The sequence below is a fragment of the Cherax quadricarinatus genome, chromosome 68, assembly GCF_038502225.1.
Source record: "Cherax quadricarinatus isolate ZL_2023a chromosome 68, ASM3850222v1, whole genome shotgun sequence".
NCBI classification, from domain to species: Eukaryota; Metazoa; Arthropoda; class Malacostraca; order Decapoda; family Parastacidae; genus Cherax; species Cherax quadricarinatus.
Window position 1 is genome coordinate 8,544,611 of NC_091359.1, and position 20,107 is coordinate 8,564,717.

Here is a 20,107-nt window from a genome sequence, read left to right on the forward strand (position 1 = left end):
ACACCCACCAAGTACGCACGTAGCCAACCCTGAACGAAACAATGATAGAGAAGCAGCCCCTCTTCCGTTAAAACTCCCACTGCGACCCACAAGATTCGACTAACTTTAAGATATATATATTCATTGGTGAAAGAAATCACAATATATATATAAATACCACAGTGAAAACAGAAAAAAACTGAGCGCTTTAGTGTTTACACACATCTCCAGAGATGGGTAAGCACATGAAAGCGTTCAGGTGTTTTTCCCATTTTCACATATTCAATGCTAAGTAACGGATGCAAGCTAGTGCACATGTTCCTTTGCGTCCCAGATTCGACTCGGATTCTTTTAACTGGGAGATAAATATTCCACCTCTGCGCCTTTTAATAAACCAAAAGACACATGGAAAAAATGGGAAGGGGAACAATTAGGTTAGAATAATGAAAAACGTTATGGACAGATGAAGCGTAGGAAGTGAGATATGTAAAATGGCCTGACCACTTTGGGTTGATTTTAAGGAAGTTGTTTCGTCACGGTGACCAGCTTCAAGGTTGGTAACAATGCACAGGTGGGAAGAGGCTCAAGGGGATGAGGGGGAGAGTAGGAAGTTTTCTGTGAAATTATGACTGCTTGGAGAGGCAGTGTTGGCAGAAAAACATTTAATATAGTAGGAGGAAAAGCGTGTTCGTGGCACGTCACTAGGTGAGGGCAAGGAGAAAAAATAGCGAGGAGGGTAAGGGAGAATGATAGGGAGGGCAAGATGGGGGAATGATGGGGAGGACAAGATGGGGGAATGATGGGGAGGCCAAGAAGAGGCAATGATGGATAGGGCAAGAAGGGGGAATTATGGGGAGGGTAAGAAGGGAGAATGATGGGGAGGGCAGTTGGACGAAACTGGGTGGTATCTGTTCTGTTAGTATGTATTTATAAATATATTTGTTAATGCTTATATTTATTTTATTCGGGGTGGAGAACACTTAACCCGTTGGGGTCGTACAAAGAATGCGGAATGGGAGGCACTGAGGCTCAATCTAAGGAAGGGGTAAGACATGTCCAGTTTCCTGGATCAAAAGCACTCTCCCCCACCGGAAATTTTAAATCATCATTACAGTACAAAGAACTAACAAGAAACCTAAAAGTAAACACAAATGTACTGTATATTTTAGTTTATAAGATTTTCCTCACTTACGTGATCATGCGACAGGAAAAGAATCTGTAATCCTGCCAGAGTACAAATTATATAAAAGGACTCCTTTTATGTAACATGACTAGGCACTTATGGGTAGGAAAAGAAGGAACTAGTTTGGTTGTGTATCTGCTGTACTACATCAGGTTCTTAGGCACTGAGCTACAGTTATTGGTTCTGTTTCTCTCTGCTGTATGATTCTGCTCCATCCGAGCTGCAGACTGTAACATTACCGTGACGTCAACTCGACAAAATAAGGAAAAATATTTCAAAATGGTTCTTTCCCCCAAACCGTAATGCTGTACTTATCTTAGTAATGAACTTTCGAAAGTGTCGAGCACTGTCTTAAAACCCTAATACAGCATTCCCTTCGTTGGTTTCTGTGTCTCATTATTCCCACCCTCACAACTACGAGTACCATCAATATAATCATTCTCAAAACATCTATCCTTCTTTGTATTCCAGGAAAGTGAAGGTGAATTTACCTTCCTCGGCGAAAAATTCCTCAGCAACTGAAACATGTACAATGCTTTGACCCACACACTGATGTAACCAGGCAACCACTGCAGATCTGGTAATATTCACGGTACTCTTATCTAACACGGACAAACTGGTGAAGTGCAACTCACTTGGAATACTGTATATAATATGGTGAATGTATTTGCTTATAATGTAAGTGTACGATGGTGGCAAAGGCGAGCTCTGTTGCTGATGCTGGTAGCACTGGTGGGTCTCCTCACAGTTCTGCAAACGCTCACAGCTCCGCAGCTACCTCATAAACCAAAGCAAATAATGTTTTCTAGAGAGCGTCCCTCTCATTTAAGACCCAATATTATCCTGTGGACTATGATGCGTTCAGGGTCGTCTCTGACTGAGGAGATGCTCTCTTCCTTACCCTGTAGCTTCGTCACTGAGGAACCTCTCCGGGAGTACAAGAACTTCAACGATACATTTGCCCGTGATTTCCTGCGAGACATTCTCCACTGCCGCTTCTCTAAATACCCGTATTATTTTGAAAGATGGATGTTTGGCAATCAGCTGAATGACTTGAAAATGAAGCTACTGTGTTATCAATACGCAAGCATGTGCTACGACGCTACTTGGACGGAGAGTATGTGTAAAGGAGCTTGTATGATGATCCTGAGGGTGGTGGCAGGGCAACTGAAGCTGACCACATCTCTCCTACAGGACTCCACCCTCAGGAACTACGTGGTGCACCTGGTAAGAGATCCTCGTGCTCTCCTAGCCTCCAGGTACAGCCTCGAGAAGCACACCGAAATGTTACTAGAGAATGCAACTTTCTTCACCCACCAGGAGAAGAATCCAGCAGATGTCTGTAGAAGGTATCGTCAAGACTTGTCTAGTGCCCGCTTCCTACACCGTCACTACCCTCACAGGTAAGCAGTAGTTGCTCTTATTCTCGCATGTAAGCGCCTGTTGTTACTTTCCCTTAACTCACAAGTAAATGGCTGCAGCTTCTGTCCCCTCCCTAACATATAATTCACTACCCCTCACATGTCAGTGTATGTTGCTGCTGCCACTTTCCACACATGTATCCTTCCTTTCCCCCCATCGTACATCACATGTGACTGACTGTAACTTCCCTCATTTGCAAGTGGCTACTGCTGTTTCCTCTCCCTGTTGGACATTCTCTTCCCGACCCTCCTCTAACTCCCCCCCTCAAGGAAGGTTCCTTGATGTTGGTGAGGGGCTCTTGCTTTAGGGAATTGGATCTGCGCTCCAGTTCTTCGAATTAAGCCTGAATGCCTTCCACATCCCCCCAGGCGCTGTATAATCCTCTGGGTTTAGCGCTTCCCCCTTGATTATAATAATAATAATAATCCTCTAACTCCCTCCTTGAAGAAAACCATGTTTTCCAGTGGAGGCTGGCTTGGAAGTGGCATTTTTATTTTTTCAGTAAAACTGGTTAAACAGCAATACGCTCCTGCCATATTTTTTTGAGTTACATTGTGAAAACTAAATACAGCTATGTTACCTCATCATATTCCGTCAGAGTGGATTTTATAGCATTGAAATGTGACAGCCTGAGATGGGAGACCCAAGTAGGGAAATGAGGATATCGTCTGGCATTCCACTAATGGGTCAGTAGCCACAGTAGCTTCCAAGGGAATCATTCCAGCCGAGTTGAAATTACTACTACTTGGGAATCCCTCTCTCAGGATTGTCTATCCCACACACAAGTGATGAAATAAATAAAAATATCTCCATCACAAAACTAGACAAATATTTTAATTAAGTGAAGACTATCGATCTACATTTATACATCTATCAATACATCAATATAGGTGCAGTGCACATTTTTTCGTTGCAATTAACCCTGCAACATCTTCCTTAACATTACGAAATAATAATGTAGCTTTAGGTTTACCCAGGTTAAGTTTGGGCAGGGCTATGTTGCATTATATAAAAATAACATCTGTCTAAATTCAGTTGAGCCTCTTAGCTAGTTCGTATAACACAAGACACTACAAATTTGAGGGTAGCTCCAATTCCATGGATCAAGACCCCTCATCATCATTAATACTCTCTCCTTGAAATATAGCTGTATTATATTTTGCACCAAAACATAGCTACATAACCTTGTTAAAAATTTACGCAAAATTAGCTTTTATGAAAGAATGTATGAATCTGCATAAGTACATTTTACTGTTCTCCTGGCGTGTAAACTTTGGTGATCCCAGTAATTAATGAGCTCACTCGCGCGTCTGTGTGCGTGCGTACGTGTGCGTGTGTACTATTATATATACTATACATATATATTATCCATGAATTACAATATTTTACAATTACTGTATTTACATTGGTAAACTCCTAGTTATGTATTGCATTTCGGGCATTTGAATTTGGTTCTGGTTTTGACAGATGGCACACGTGTGATATCATTAATAAGACATTGTAATATTTTTTTCCCCTCCTTTCCATAGATACACACTGATAAGGTATGAGGATGTGGCCCTGGATCCATCACGTTACGTGCGAAGCATCTATAACTTCACAGAACTTCCTTACACCAAAGTTGTAGCTCATAATGTAGCCACCCTCACCCTCGGAATGTATGACGACACATTTCAATCGCACCCCTACTCCACAAACAAGAACTCCACTGAGGTAGTCTACCGGTGGCGCACAAGTCTGCCTTACTCCGAGATGGAGAAAATACAAGCCGAGTGTCACGATGTTCTACAAGCTTATGGCTATCCAGTTTTTGCCTCCAAGACTGAATACGAGTCTCAATTAACTAAAATTCTCCCTCTCAAAGCAGTCACGTGGCAGGTGAACACTACTGATACATAAATTTTGACCATGGTTTCAAGGTATGGAAAAAAATAAATAAATAAAACCTGGTGTCAAAGACTGTGAAAAAGGTCACGTAAGAATAAGTGTGATAAATTTAATCCAGGAATAATTTCAGGCAAAAAAATTCTTAAATACTTATTATACTGCATAAACACAAACAGCTGTTTTAATTTAACTGCTGGCATACACACGCACTTTGAATTCGGTGACAAATAACTGTTTAAATTTAGCTAACTACAAATACTGTATTTCACACACACAATATATATATATATATATATATATATATATATATATATATATATATATATATATATATATATATATATATATATATATATATAAAGGTATGAAAATCATAACTACACTAGCATTAGTTTTAAAATGTGACATTACCTGAAAACATTACCATGTGTTTAATCTATTATTACGATATTAAACGCTTGTAATTATGTAGTAGCCAAAATTCATTATTAACTGCTAGTGGGTCTGTTCTTCAAATTAAGTTATAGTAAAATAATGTACACCTGTAGTGTGTTTATCCTTATCATAATGTACGGGAAAAAATAATCTTCATTTGTTGGCCACGTCAATATTATCCAACTGCAGAATTATTTTAAAATTGTCACCAATATCGCTAGGTTACTGTGAAGCTACAGTTCTATCTGTGAACACGAGGCTCTATGGCGGTGGTTCTCGACTCGTTTCAGCCCATGGACCATCAACCCAATTATGAAAATATCGTGGACCTTTTCATTTTTTGAGTAATATATAAATGCAAAGCAAAGACAACATACAATTTGATTTGGAATATATTTTTTATAAACAGAAATTCGAGAAGTTATATAAAATAATAGATATCTAACATTTTGGTCCGAAATATATATATGCACCAATCTTCAGTTTATTACCAAATACTATAGTGAATGTTCTGTGGACCACCCGAAATGTCACCATAGTCCACCAGTGGTCAATGGACCACCAGCTGAGAACCACAGCTCTATGGAACACATTAGTTTATTATCCTGTAAACAAAGCGGCAACACTGCTAGGTTACTGTGAAGTTATAGTTGTACAGTTCACCCGTGAACACTAGGCTCTATGTCTATGGAAAGTATTACTCTATCCTGCAAACAAAGTGGCAAGACTCTTAGGTTACTCTGAAGCTACAGCTCACCCTATGGGAAGCTCTTAGCGACCCATCCCTGGAGCTTTCAGTCAACTGACCGAGACCTTCCGCTGCTTTACCTACCCACCCCTTTAACAATTAAGATTAGTATGATGTAAGTGTTCACTGACCTTACACTGGCGGCGCGGTTAAGTACAGTCTCCTGTGTAGAAAGACAACACATCAGTACGAGTGTATTAGTTACATTATTATTATTATAATCATAAAGAAGCGCTAAGCCAGTATGTAGTTACAAAATTTATTATTAGCACTGTTTGTGAGTGTGCAAGTGATGCTCTTTACTTCTGAGTTGAAACAAAGCAGTTTATTTAAAACATAACAGTTATGACTACCAGTACTACTACTACTAATAATGAAAATATGTAAATATTTATATATGGCTTCTGAAGCACTGACACATATATATTCATATTAGATAACGTGTTATTATTACCACTATTAATACTGATAACTTACTAGATTAGAATATCATTAAATTAGAATTTCATTCATTTGGCCGGTGCAAAGTGTGGACACAGTCAAGACATCTGATGTCCTATCATTTGAAATGACGTGATGTAATATTTCCTATATGAATTATTTGCACCTGTCTCTAAATGGCTGGATATTTGGACAATAAAACTTAGTGTAGCAAAGGTGTTCCCAAACTTATGAGGCCACTTACCCCCCCCCCCCAACTCTTGTAAACTACGGCAGAGTCTGCACCCCCCCACACACACATTTGTCACTCAATGCAACATTACAACCGCACGCATCTTAATGCATATCCATTACATTAGTTATGAAAAGTTACGTGTTTACAGCTGCACTACACGTAGGATAAATGCGCCTATTTCTAACAGCCAACAATATGTCAACTTATGAATATGAGTGACAATGCAATTCCATAAGAATTATATACATACAATAAAATGTTGCTGCTGCTTACCTATCAATACGTTTGATGGGCATGGATTCCAACACAAAGGTCAGCGAAGTTGGGAGTAATTGAGGATTGTTTCACTCTTAAAATCTTTTTTGGACATCCATCCTCTAGCGACATTTTAGTTTCATTGCTGACAGCAGAATATCCAGCCTCGCCTACGTGTCTCACCATATAACCTCAATACACTAAAAGATTGATACGGAAATTTAAATTTCCTTGATTCAAAGTCGATAAAAATGTATGCCAGGTAGGCAGAGAAGAAGTAAAACGGGTTATCCACAATAACTGCTGAACTCTGCATCTCGGTTCAGAAAGCCGGTGGTTCAGAAAGCCTGGTGCACTTCAGTGTGCACAAATTTATGTTCGTTGCATAATCCTTCCATTTAGAGCAAGAGCTTTAATGAAGTTTACCATTTTCATTGTATCATTCAGCATTTATAGTGATAAATGTCAGTAACAATTAGCACAACACAAGTGTCCGCTACGAGGGACGACAGCAAACTGACTACCCAACTCTTGCACACAAATCTTGATTCATCTGGTTTAACATCCATAAAATCATTAGACAGGTTTTCAAAATATCCCAAATGATTCGTTTTGTTTATATTCTTAATAATATGTTACGAGACGTAAACGACAGTAGTAATAAGTCAACATTTTCAGTGAGTTTCGATCAATTTTGATGTCTTGTGTATGGGAGTAGCGAATGTTAATCCCCAAATAAGCATTAAAACTTCGTCTATGTTTGGATCGATGCGCTCAGAGATATCCTTAACAGTTGACTCTACTTCCTGAAATGTATTAATTCAAAATAAGATTCTCGGATAAAAATATGCTTAACATGTCGAACACTTGGGCAACACCTGTTGTTGTAATAAAGTTGGTAGAATTACCGACAATATGTAAAGTGAAAGGACACAAGTGCAACTAATGTGACATTTTATTGTGGCGAAACGTTGCCACAATAAAATGTCACATTAGTTGCACTTGTGTCCTTTTACAACACCTGTTGTTGAAACGTTTCGCCAACAAGTAGCTTTCTCAGTCCGTTACAGAGATGAACGGTGGAAGAGTATAAAAGCCTCTTCTCTGTACATGTGCTCAAAAGCGGAAGGCCTCGGTCATATGACCAAAAGCTCCTTCTGTAGGTCATCATATGACTAAAGATCATAAGGAAACACTTGCCCTGTTTCCTGACATTATACCTACCACATGCTGTACTTTGATCAAGAATGATGGACTGAACACATCAACTCAAAGCTGAGGGACTGATTACCTCAAACCGCCTTCTTCCAACATTCATCTCTGTAACGGGCTGAGGAAGCCACTTATTGGCGAAACGTTGTCACAATAAAAATGCCCAAGTGTTGCATTAGTGTCTCATTCATCAATTTGTCGGTTCTCTGAACTATTTATCTATGTGTCTGAAGTTTGATAACAATAAAGGTTATTAACTGTAAATTCCGCCAATACGTAATTCTTATGTACTCCCAGATAACTCGAGCATCAACTCGGTAACCACTGTTCTAAGGGGTGGCCCCTATCTGTCCACACAGTATATTTCATATGACTGACATCTCCATACAACTGAACTGCCATAGATACTTATACCAGGAATAGGCTTGCTCAAGTCTTGCAGTGGCCACGTCTTGTAGTCTTGCTAATTTTGTATACTTCTCCATAAATAGGTTTTACTTGACATTTCATGACGAAGAGCAATGGATCTGATGGACCCATCGGTTCTACTCTCTCTTCAAATTAATTTGCTGTGTAACAATGGTTCGAAACTTTTGTCTGAGAAACCAAAATTATATTCAACATTATTTATTTGCTTGTTGAGCAAATGCATAACCTTTATTATGCTTCCAGAGGCCAATGTGAGAGGGATCTCACAAAAGTTCAACTTTAATTCCTTTGTCAATAGTTTGTGTATATCTGTGTCTGACCTCGTACATAGGCATGTTACATTCAGATAAAATTTAAGAGCAAGTAATGATAATAGGAAGTCAAGCGTTTAAAACTTAGTCATGGCTGTGCTACATAATAATGGCAAATTACATCTCTAGTGTACTAATGACATATGTATGACATAATACTGTTATAAATTTTGGATTTACAAGCTTTATCACACCCAATGGCTGCTCAAAGAAAGAAACCTTCAAGGAAGGTAGAATGAAACAGGTGAGGGAAGGGGAGGCTATAGATTCCAGGAAATGGAGCTGCCATCTCTTTCCTTGAATCGACTCTGATTGCCTCTAATTTTCCAAGGCAGTGTATAACCCATAAGAATAGGGTTTAGCAATCTCCTTATGAAATAAGGCAAATACAACAAAACAGTTTAAGAAAACTGCATAAATATATTGCTCAAGACAAAACACTACCTCCCAGAGCGAGGAATTGATTTTTTAAGCCTCTTTGGAGATATGCACAGATTATATTCACATTGAAACGCTAAACAAACAGGGGTTCTACAGAGCCTGGGAAATGGGATGCATTCATTTCTGATCCAGAGCAAGGCAATTCCTTGCATTGAGAGCACTTAACAAGCAGTAATGCACCTAAAAGGGAAAATGCACACGGGAAAACCTGACATTGTTAGGTCAATGATCTTTAATCTACATTCATGTGAGTGTTGTGGAACAAATTAACGAGAAAAGAAAACAGCTAATGCTTTAAATAGAGGGAATAGCAGTGATAGACATGGTGAAGCAGCACGCAACCCACCTTCAGACCAGGGAGAAGCACGCCAGCATTGAGCGTCCGATTTTTAGAGAATATCACCCACTAAAGAAGCATGTTGCCTAAAAGAGCAACAGCTCATGAGGCAGGTTCAACTTTCAGGCGAAAAAGATCAAACGAAGTGTACAGGTTTTCATGCAAAGAAAACGCGATGGGTTATTTACTAGTACGAAGGCCCTCACACCATTGGTGACGGGTTCTTCATCCAAATAAATGGAGCTACCCTTCCCTCGGATCTAATATGGTTACTCATTCCCAAAGTTCCATATGACCACCATCAACGATTTTACTGCTTCCCCATGAACATAAATACCCACAAGTACCTGTCTGTGTGTCCGTGTTAGAGGGAAGCAACCTGTAACAAAAAAAAAAATTGGGATTAATTACATGAAGGGTTAATAAGCCAGAAAGAAAAAAAGGCAATTCCGTGATTGGAACAATACACAAATAATAAAGCCAAGAGGTGTGGCTTCTTTCATTTGTGAACCTTTGGTTTTCTTCCCTAGGGTGCGGCATACAATAGCCGGATCACTCCTAGTGAATTCTTTACTACTAAGTGAACAGGCAGCAGGTGTACCAATTCTTCTAATCTTCTAATAGCTATCGGCAGGTACAGTACAACAGTGTTCGAGCCTGTCTAGTGGTCATAGACTCGAGCCTTCAGCACTCACTCAGATTTATAGTTTCCCATAAATACAAATTAAAATTACTGTCACCACTATTCTCAACTTGCCGGGATTATCTAATTAAACAGACTTCAGAGTAACAACTCCTGGGCAATTTTTCAAATCAATAATCACTATACAAAACTAGCCTGACGATTCTGCGAGTCTTGCACCCTTACTTCTTCAATGTAACATGGAGGACCAGCTCTACCACACTGAACCGAGTGAGGAAAATTTTCACTACCAACCTTATTCCAGCGATGCGGCAGCAGCAGCTTCTACTGCCTGCCGGTGGCAAGATTCACCTGCGTGGAAAGTCAAGAACATTTCATTAGTATGAGAACTGAGAGATTTTGAGATTTTGACGAGCACTGAAAAGTAGATCATTGAGTGCTCTTGGGAATACGAAATACAACCCATACACTATGCACTAATAAAACAACTATCACAAAATGTTAATAACCACTATCACCTAGAAAAAAACAAATAAATTGACAAGGCCCCCCCCCCCAAAAAAAAAAAAACTAGATAGGATCATTTTCTACTTATGAGAACCACAATTTAAAACCTGTAGACTTTATTTGGGTTATTATTAATGTGATAAATACCAAAGAATATTTAAATTTTAAAATAGGCATTAAAGCAAGTTAGATTGATTTCCGTGAGATGTATATATCCCCCTACCCCAATTCCAGGATACTTTTTGAGAAATTTCTGTAATAATGAATAAAAAAAAATGTTGCCCATTTTAACCAAAATCTTAAACAGGGTAGAGGAGCGTGCCTAGAAGATGAGCTAAAGAAGTTCCAAAAATAAAGTTTAAGAGTGGGAAGTGCTATGGAGAAGTGTGGGAGAGGGATGGAGGGGTAAAAGTAATTAAGAGTTTTGAATGAGTGAGCTGCGGAGGAAATGTTTGATGAGCTAAAGAAACAAGAGTGTGAAAGCGAACTGGAGATGTGCATTAAAAGTGTTGGAGTTGGAGGGGCCCGAAAGATTTGAATGGAAGCGGGAATGGTATGAAGCTGCATGGATGTCAAGAGATGGAGTCCAACATCTAACAAGAACAGGAAACGCAGCTCAGCATAAAGTATGGTTTATAATTGATAAAATCACGGACACTATGATCGGTAAAAAGGACACAGGTTTAATACGACATTTATTAATGTGAGCGAAACGTACCCATAATAAATGTCTCATTAGTGACTCTTGTACGATTTACCTGATACACTTAAAGTTGTCAGCCCTAGAAGCTGAAGTTCAACACAGGGAGGAAGATAACTTGTGTTGCTAGAAGCAATAACTGAAACCCTTCAAAAAGACTAGCAGAAACTACACCCTTTTCTTAATTGTTGAGGCATATGGGTCCAGTTTGATCCGAGGAATGGGAGGTTAACTCCTATTCCTTACAACTTGAACCCTTAAACATTACTGTATTAAGAGGGATTCAATAAACCCCTAGGGGTCATACAGCTCCCAGAGAATGGGAACGTTCAATTCCTGACGTAATGTCCACCATGTGGTGACCGAACGATAGGGATTACCACAAGGTGACCCAAAGTCAGAGGCCACCACAAGGTGACCCAAAGTCAGAGGCCGCCACAAGGTGACTCAACGCCAGGGGCCACCACACGGTGACCCAACGTCGGGGACCACCACACGGTGACCCAACCCCCCACACACAAATCTCCTGCCACTAACGCTAAGCATAATGGATTTTGACAGAATATTAATGCAATATTTATGGGGAATATATCAACATATACGTAAAGGTGATATATCGTTTAAGGAATTTAAGGCAACTATACGTGATCCATGAGAAGGGTTGCTACTATTCCTTGGATCAAGATCCCTTCACTAACATCAAAGAACATATTTAATAGAAGAACAATAGTAAGAGGCTCATGTCCTACTGACTATTGCACATGTTCACCTAATGAACAATCAGTGCTAACAACATTAATGATCAATGCATTTAAATACGTCTCTGCCCACCCTATGCCAACATTCAGCTTTTGACCTTGACGTTGCCACACGGTGTATAACTCACGATGAACACTTACTCTGAATATACACTTGTATACAACAGCCAAGACATATCCAACGGGGAAGAAGTTTTTAATTTCACTCGTGGGGGAGCATTAAACTCCTAAGGGCCTTGAAGCACTAAGGGAAATAGTAGGCAATTGATTCGATTCAAAAGCCTTGATTAAACCCACATCAAGGCATCTTCCCTGAAGGGTCTACCGATAACCTAAATTCACAACACTGCACTCAGACACACAAACAACTTGCTACAAGCCGAGTGGTATTATTATGACGAAGTGAATACGAGAGCCTAGTCTACAACGAGTGTTCTGCCACCTAGTGTTACGATTTTAACTTTTCAAGACGGTGTTGTTGCATGCTATATTCTTCTAAAATTTATGTTCGTTTATTGGAAGTAAAACCTCTATTTTAAGTACATATTAAAGACAAAAAAATTGTTGAAAACACAGGATTTCCTCCCAATTAAAAAGTTGCATTATTAAATTTCCCTATATACCGAGAGGTGTATGTTTCTAAAGGTATTCAGTATATATTGAGAGTTCGCTTTAATACCTGTATTAAATATTAAAGTATTCTTGATTGGTGGTCAACAGATGACAATCAGACGTAATGACCCAAAATGTAGTCGATTGGATTTAAACCAAATTAAGACATAAACAACCTTGGTAAGGTTCGTCTCCCCCAAGACAAACCATGATAACAGACACCGATCTATGGTTTATTAAGGACACGCGAGCAAACACTAGGACATATTTATTAGAAGACGTTTCCGAAGTGATCAAGGTCTCAGGACCGAAACGTTGTCTATGCTCAGTGCTTATGTTTTGAGCTTCTTTTTGATAATAATAATAATAATAATAATAATAATAATAATAATAATAATATGCTCAGTTTCCTCACCGTCTTTTCAAATCAGTGGTATTATTATAATAACTAGGAAGCACTAAACTCTTAAGAATCATATAGGGCCTGGGAAATGATAGGTAATCAGTTTGGTTCGAGAAAGGGGAGGATAACCCAAATTTCTTGAATCAAAAGCCCTAACCTGCATCCAGATACCCTTCTTAAAGGATATTACTCATTATTACTCATAGGGGAGCGCTAAATCAGTAAGGGTTACACAACTTCTGGGGTAATAAAAGGCATATTAATTACTTATAATAAGCATAAATTTCAAACGGGTGGACCGGTAAGCCAGCAGAAAGCCTCGGTCAATGACCAAAAGCTCCAGCTGCGGGCCATCATTTGATTCCGCGTCAGGAAACATTTGTCCTGTTTCCTGACAAACCTTACCTAACCCAGGAGGCATATAGGTTCGATCCATGAAAAGGGAGCACAGGTCCCATTCCTTAGATAAAGAGCTCCTCACTGGACGTGAGGATGTGATTTTTCTGGCCACTCTTAGAGGCAGTGCATCAAAAAATGTCCATAAGCGAGGTGGATATTTTTCCTGAACATGCTTGGAGCGCTTTCATTAATTTTTATTTTAAATTAATATTTATTATTAGCTATTTTTAATTATTAGTTTCCAATTATATTACAGGGATGCTCTAAATATGTAAGGATTATACATTGCCTTGGAAACTGGCGGCATTTATGCTTGATCCTAGGAAGGGGAGCCATTCTTATCCCTTGGATCAAGAGCCCTTACCAAGCATCAGTAACTTCCCTTAAGGATTTGTAACGCTATCTTTGCATGCACAATATAAGGCAAATTTTACGAAGACTTCACATGAAGGGTTAATAATATGATTAGGATGCCTACTTTATAATAATGGATAATGATTGGAGAAAGTGCATTATGTTCACTGCCTGTGAAATCAGTAGCAAGCAGATTTGGTACCAGGTTACCAGTATCACAGCATCAAGGTATCACTCCATTTATGAAAAGGGCTTTTAACTGAAATTTGTTATATAGTATCCTTAATTTAGATGCACTCTTTCCCCATGAGCCAAGGGTCTCTGAGCCTATGGGAACAAACATATAATGATGGGCAAGTTCTCCATATTTTCTAGACTTTTGGGACTCCCTGAAGCTGGCAGCTGCCCCTCCTTCCTCCCTGGTGTATTGGAGATAGGTATCAGCCAAGGTAGATGCACATGTATAGTCCCACACCACCTGCTTCCCATCTGTCCAGGCTTGAAGGGTGATATCTGGACGCTTCTGGCTGCCATCATATATTGGGGTGGCTCCCTTACTGCTGGGCATCCAGCTGTTGTGAGGCTCCTCTTGATAATGTTATTAACCTCCTCATGTCTTGCAATCTTTCCCTCGGATTTACGGCACACAAGACCATGGTACCCGAATCGGTCTGCTGCTTCACTGCCACAAATACACCTGTGTTCGGCGAGAATAGGGGCGGCAAGTCGAAGGGCAACACCGATGCGGATGGTCTGTGGGTCGAGACGTGTGCCAAGGCTGGAGTTGGGAACAGCCAACAGAAAATCCCCAGCATGAGGGGCTCTCACTGCCAGGAGGCGGGCTCTATCCTTCCCTGACACACTCTGAAGCATTGTTGAGGCAATATTTTCCACTATTGGACCATCCCAGTGCACCCATCCTCATTCCCTCCCATTAACTTTCTTCCTGCTCTCTCTCTCTCTCCATAACCTATCTGGTAATCACCTACATTTTCTCCCAGTTTTGCATAAGGAGACTGATCTATCCGGTCATATTAACTAGCAGAGAATGTATCTCCTCTCCCAGGTAACTATGCTCTCTGAGTCGTGGGTGGTGGTGGGGGAGGGGTAACCAAGCAATGAGGCTAATCATGCTTCCTGAGTGGAAGTTAAAATGTTCTAATTAGGGGTAACCATGCTGAGTGCTTTAACTTTCTTACTCATAGTACTGTTCACACACAAACATCTTTTACTAGGCTCGTAGCATCAGTAAATCATCTCGACTACTGGGATCACCTTTAAGAACACTGAGCATATTCTGGACAATGTAGACAAAATCTCACACATGGTATACGTGGTGGAGAGACATACCAAGGAAGGGGTCAAGCGACAAAGACGAGACATCTCGTAATCTATACACAATGCCGGACTGAGAGTTGTGTGGGGCCCCGGGGCAAGCAGCTTGTGCGAGTCCCAGGGCAGGCAACATGTGGGGGAGGACCCTCTTATTAAATAACGTGTTAACCAAATTTGTGCTTCTCCAGTTTACCCAGGACCCTGTTCTGTGAGAAGGATCCGGGGCAAGCACTCTTTTTCCTTCAATCCCAACCCATCCTCTTGATCGCAGACATCATTTAACTGTTGCAAAGACAGTAAAAATTGTATTGGAGTATATATTGCCGCCGAAGAGGATAGTTTATTGTGCACCCAGAATCCATCCTGTAGATAGTAATGCAAGAGCACATGGATACACAAAAGGCCTAGGAAAAAGATTCCAAAAGGGTTAAACAGGAGTACCTCTGGATTAGTATCTACAACTGACTTATCTGTTACAAGCAGTTTCAAGAAATTTGCTTAATGTCTGGTATCTCATTTTCATTAATAAGATATCTTGACATATCACATAGATTAATGGTTATTATATTTATATTCATCAATGACTGGACTATTAAGCACACACTGTTCAAAATAGTGATCATAACGCTGACCACATACTTTGCACTTGCTTTGACCATGTGTGTCTGAAAATTTGCCAGAAGTACTTGTAACTTAAAAATAAGCCTGGTTACTAGAACATCAGTCAAGCCTTTTCACGCTCCAAGTTACTCCATAAACGTACTTATCTACGTTCATGATAGTTTTACTCAGGCTTCTAACTGCATTCCTATAACATTGTTTCAATTATTTACTGCTCTCCTTATATTATTCCTAATGCTAGATACAGACACACCAAAGTTATATTTTACATTTTCCTTCAAGGTAATTTTTTTTTGGCTCACATATCAACTTTACCATGAAGTAATCCAATGTGTCATGGAATCCATAACAACTGTACATTAATTCCTTTCCCACGGATTTTTGAGCATCTATACCTGGCTTCTCCAATGAGCAGGTTAAGGAATTATGAGTCAAGAGCCTTGAGTGATGACACTGAATCAGTGATAATCATAGTTAAGCTCAGTGTCATAGGTTAACTAGCGCCATTAGGATGGTAAACAATTCAGTTGGCAATGTAGACTCCTAGTTGTTAATTCTTCTGCCTAACTCAACATAGTTCCTATGGCTGTTATCAAAGAAGGTAGCAACAAGAGCAGATGCAGCCTTGCCAGTAGACTCGTACTTAGATCCATCAGTGTACATAACTTGTGATAAATTATTAAAAAATTTAAGATAGAAATTTCTTCTTGAGTAGTTGCCTTTGTAAGTGATTTAACGAAGGGATCATTGGTGATGAGCTTCTTGGGGGGAGGGACTTGCAGGCGTGTGATATTTAATGAAAACTTCCATAATGGGGTGAAATGCTCTCGTTGTCTACAGTTATATACTTCATGCAGAATATAAAACTTAACATGTTTTAACAACTCATTTACGAGACCGATAAAGGCACCTCATAAGGCGAGAATCTGACAGTGATGTCTAAAACGCTCTGTGGCTCCCGTTTTCTGTTCACGCGGCAGAATTTTTTACCGTCTTTAATACAAGTACATGTACAGATGTAGCTGACATCTGTGGCTCCCGTTTTCTGTTCACGCGGCAGAATTTTTTACCGTCTTTAATACAAGTACATGTGCAGATGTAGCTGACATCAATGACATACTAATACATAGAAAGCCCCTTGTTATGCAGAGCATTAACACCCCTCCTTCAGAGTGCAGGCACTGTACTTCCCATCTCCAGGACTCAAGTCCGGCCTGCCGGTTTCCCTGAATACCTTCATAAATGTTACTTTGCTCAAACTCCAACAGCACGTCAAGTATTAAAAACCATTTGTTTCCATTCACTCCTATCAACCACGGTCACGCGTGCCCGCTGGAAGTCCAAGCCCCTCGCACACAAAACCTCCTTTACCCCCTCCCTCCAACCTTTCCTAGGCCGACCCCTACCCCGCCTTCCTTCCACTACAGACTGATACACTCTTGAAGTCATTCTGTTTCGCTCCATTCATTTATTGAGTTACCCTAAGTTAAAAATCATTATTTTGTATATCTACAATGACTGGTTTGAAATTTAAAAACGTTAATAATCATTATGTAAATACCACTATGGTAATAACAAAAAAAAACTCAAAATACTCATAACATGGAAGTAATGACAACTTATCGCAGTATGTTCCAATGCAATGAGGAAAATGTACAATAATGCTGTGTGCAAAGGGAAGAATCAAGCGAGGAAGGTGGGAGGGTACATCACCTGCAGTGAGGTTGCCAGCTATAAAGGCAGCGCACTAAGCTACTGGATACAATAAGGTGAGGTTAGGTTAACCTGTCTCTAAGGTGGAAAATAATACGTGACGAGTGTACACAAGAAAAGCAAAACAGAAGAGTGACAACAAAAGGCTAGTGATAAAAAGCCCTTATGGAAGAACTGACACTTTTACCGAGTTTGAGACTTCTCGCTTGCAGACTTAAATTTTTTCTCTTGCAGATTACATGGTAAGTTACTACAAAATATTTCAAGTCTATAAAATTCACGATAACTCGTATTCATTGGTGTCTCAATCGTTTACCTAAATATTATTTACATGGAAAACAATAAATCCCTAAGGATTATATAGCGCAGGACAACAGATGGGAGAGATGAAAGTAGGTAGGTTGGAGGAAGAGGCCAAGATAAATGATACTGACAATAATAGAGCAAATGAAACTAAAAATCACAGGCAAAAGGTACAACTACTTTCATGCACGTCACAATGCTGCAATGTTGAATCGTATTTTATATAAACCGTAAAAAAAAAGTCAACAACGACAAAGTTGCAACTGCAGCAAAATGTAGCATCACCGAAAGTCCGTAAAAAAAAAAAAGTCTCGTTAATTGTTAGGTTAGGTAGGTTTGTCAGGAAACAGGACAAGTACTTTCCGGCGTTAATTGCTGTATTGTCATGTGATTATATTAAAAGTAATCCAGAACCGGAAACAAACGAGCATATACAAAAAAGGCACATCAAGTAATCTTGTGTTCACTGAGATAAAATAGTGAACGCAAGAATACAGCAGACTACAAATTGTCCCACAGAAACGTGTTGTGAATCACCCAAGAGAACATGTAAACAAAGATGAAGTTAAACAACTGTAAAGGCTTAAGGTGGGACACAGCCTAGCAAGTGATGTAGTGGAGGCAGGAACCATTCATAGCTTTAAGACGAGGTATGACAAAGCTCAGGAAGCAGAGAGAGGACCTAGTAGCAATCAGTGAAGACGCGGGGCCAGGAGCTGAGTGTCGACCCTTGCAACCACAATTAGGTAAGCAGCGTAAATCAACAGAAACACTATATATAAAATTGCTGATAACCAGTGTCCACAATATTTTGCTGCAAATTTTGTCAAGGTTAGGAACCAAAACCAGTATGATACTAGGGGAAGTGAACACAATTTTGTAGTAACTCCACTAAGAGGCTAGGCCTCAAACACCCGAAATGTAACTGAAAAGGAATGGAATCGAGTGGAATGAAATGGTTTTTTTTTTTAGTTTAGAGGGCCAAAGATTATCTAGTGAATGAAGATGCAGGAACGGAGGATAGTGATTTCTTGTTTCTGACAGTGATTTTTGTTTGACTGTTAGCATGTACATAGGTCTTTGTTTAACTGGTAGTATGTACATAGGTCTAAGTAAATTAACAAATATCCCCATAGTAATATGTCGTACTGTTTTAATTTCTACCCATATGTAATCTTCATGATGAAAGTAAAAATAAACTGATGTTGATTACCCAAAACCTAAATAAAAACTTGCTGAATCTAATGAAAGAAGTTACAGCAAGGAAAGATAATGTACTGCTGAAAAAGTGCATAAGGCAAGAAATCTCTCTGACATGGGGTCTTACCAGATGAATTCTCATTTACTGGTCAAGAATCCGCTGGCGTACCCCGGCTAGGCTTTCCACCCCATTTAAAATATAGGATAATTACACAATAGTAGTGTATTCCAAGGATAATTTCTTATTCAAGGATGAGAATAAAATTATATGTATACATGCGTATATAAATATAGAACTAAATAACACAAGTACCCCAATGAAATTAAGCCACACTACTTGACTTAAACTAACTGAACAAAGGCTTAAAATTAACTTAAGATTAACTAAGCAATGATATATTCAGTGGTACAAAATTTTTTGTAAAACACATAACAATTTAGTACAAATGAGTATTACAAAGACAGGTTATATGGTCAATTACTGTGTTACTGTGTAATCAGTAGAATGGAGTATTATTTTAGGTAATGAAGTTAAATAGTAACAAAGTTTGATTGGGTCACAGGTTGACATTTATGAGATACAATAATGAGATACATATGAGTATTTATTTAGTTGTGGGTGAGTAAGTGATTTTTGAGAAGACTTGAATTTATAAACAGTGTTTCTTTTATATTCACAGGTAATGAATTCCAGATTTTAGGGCCTTTCATGTGCATTGAGTTTTTGCATAGCGTGCGATGGACACGAGGAACATCAAAGAGCGATCTGTGTCTTGTGTTACGGTCATGTGTTCTGTTGAGGTTGGTAAGATGTTTGAGGGAAGGGTTTCTGTCAGAGTTAAGTGTTCTATGTATGTAGTAGGTGCAGTAATAAGTATGGATGTTTTGTATTGTGAGTAGATTTAGAGTTTTGAATATTGGTGGAGTGCGCTGTCTGTAGTGGGAATTTATCATACTGACTGCAGCAGCCTTTTGTTGGGCGATTAGTGGTCTGAGATGGTTTATTGTTGTTGAGCCCCTTGCACAAATAGGGGTAAATAAGGGCTATTGGGCTAATGATTCGAACTGTTAAGATATATATTTAATTTCTGACACCTTAAGCGCTTGATTAGATTGGGACATAACATTTCGTATCAAAAACTATCCACCTAACGAATCAGAGGTAGCACCTGCAGATAAAGTTTAAGAATCAGAAAATCAGTCTCTACAAAAATACCCTTCAACGTCAAAAAGTGCCGCTCGAG

The 20,107-nt window shown here is 39.3% G+C and overlaps 1 protein-coding gene and 1 long non-coding RNA gene across 3 annotated transcripts in view; one reads left to right on the forward strand and one right to left on the reverse strand.

Moving 5' to 3' along the window:
- The first annotated feature begins 1,637 nt into the window (after positions 1–1,637).
- Positions 1,638–4,607, forward strand: LOC128697637 (carbohydrate sulfotransferase 6-like). Its single transcript, XM_053789467.1, has 2 exons — positions 1,638–2,565; positions 4,114–4,607. The coding sequence occupies exons 1-2, from the start codon at positions 1,817–1,819 to the stop codon at positions 4,481–4,483; spliced, it is 1,119 nt and encodes a 372-aa protein (XP_053645442.1). The 5' UTR covers positions 1,638–1,816; the 3' UTR covers positions 4,484–4,607.
- Positions 4,608–5,774: 1,167 nt separating this feature from the next.
- The window catches only part of LOC138854724 (uncharacterized), a 30,621-nt gene continuing 16,288 nt past the window's right edge, over positions 5,775–20,107 (reverse strand). The window contains exons 2-4 of one of the 2 annotated variants that reach the window (XR_011393912.1): positions 10,253–10,309; positions 9,663–9,694; positions 5,779–5,817 (exon numbers count right to left, since the gene is read on the reverse strand). This is a non-coding gene — a long non-coding RNA (uncharacterized lncRNA). Of the gene's footprint in view, positions 5,818–9,662; positions 9,695–10,252; positions 10,310–20,107 lie in introns of both variants that reach the window. The other variant, XR_011393911.1, reaches the window with a different exon arrangement.

Bases quoted from the DNA above. Each gene is read 5' to 3' on its own strand.
- LOC128697637 (XM_053789467.1), top strand. From the start codon at position 1,817: ATGGTGAATGTATTTGCTTATAATGTAAGTGTACGATGGTGGCAAAGG. The intron at 2,566-4,113 runs GTAAGCAGTAGT...TCCTTTCCATAG, and splicing joins CACCGTCACTACCCTCACAG to ATACACACTGATAAGGTATG.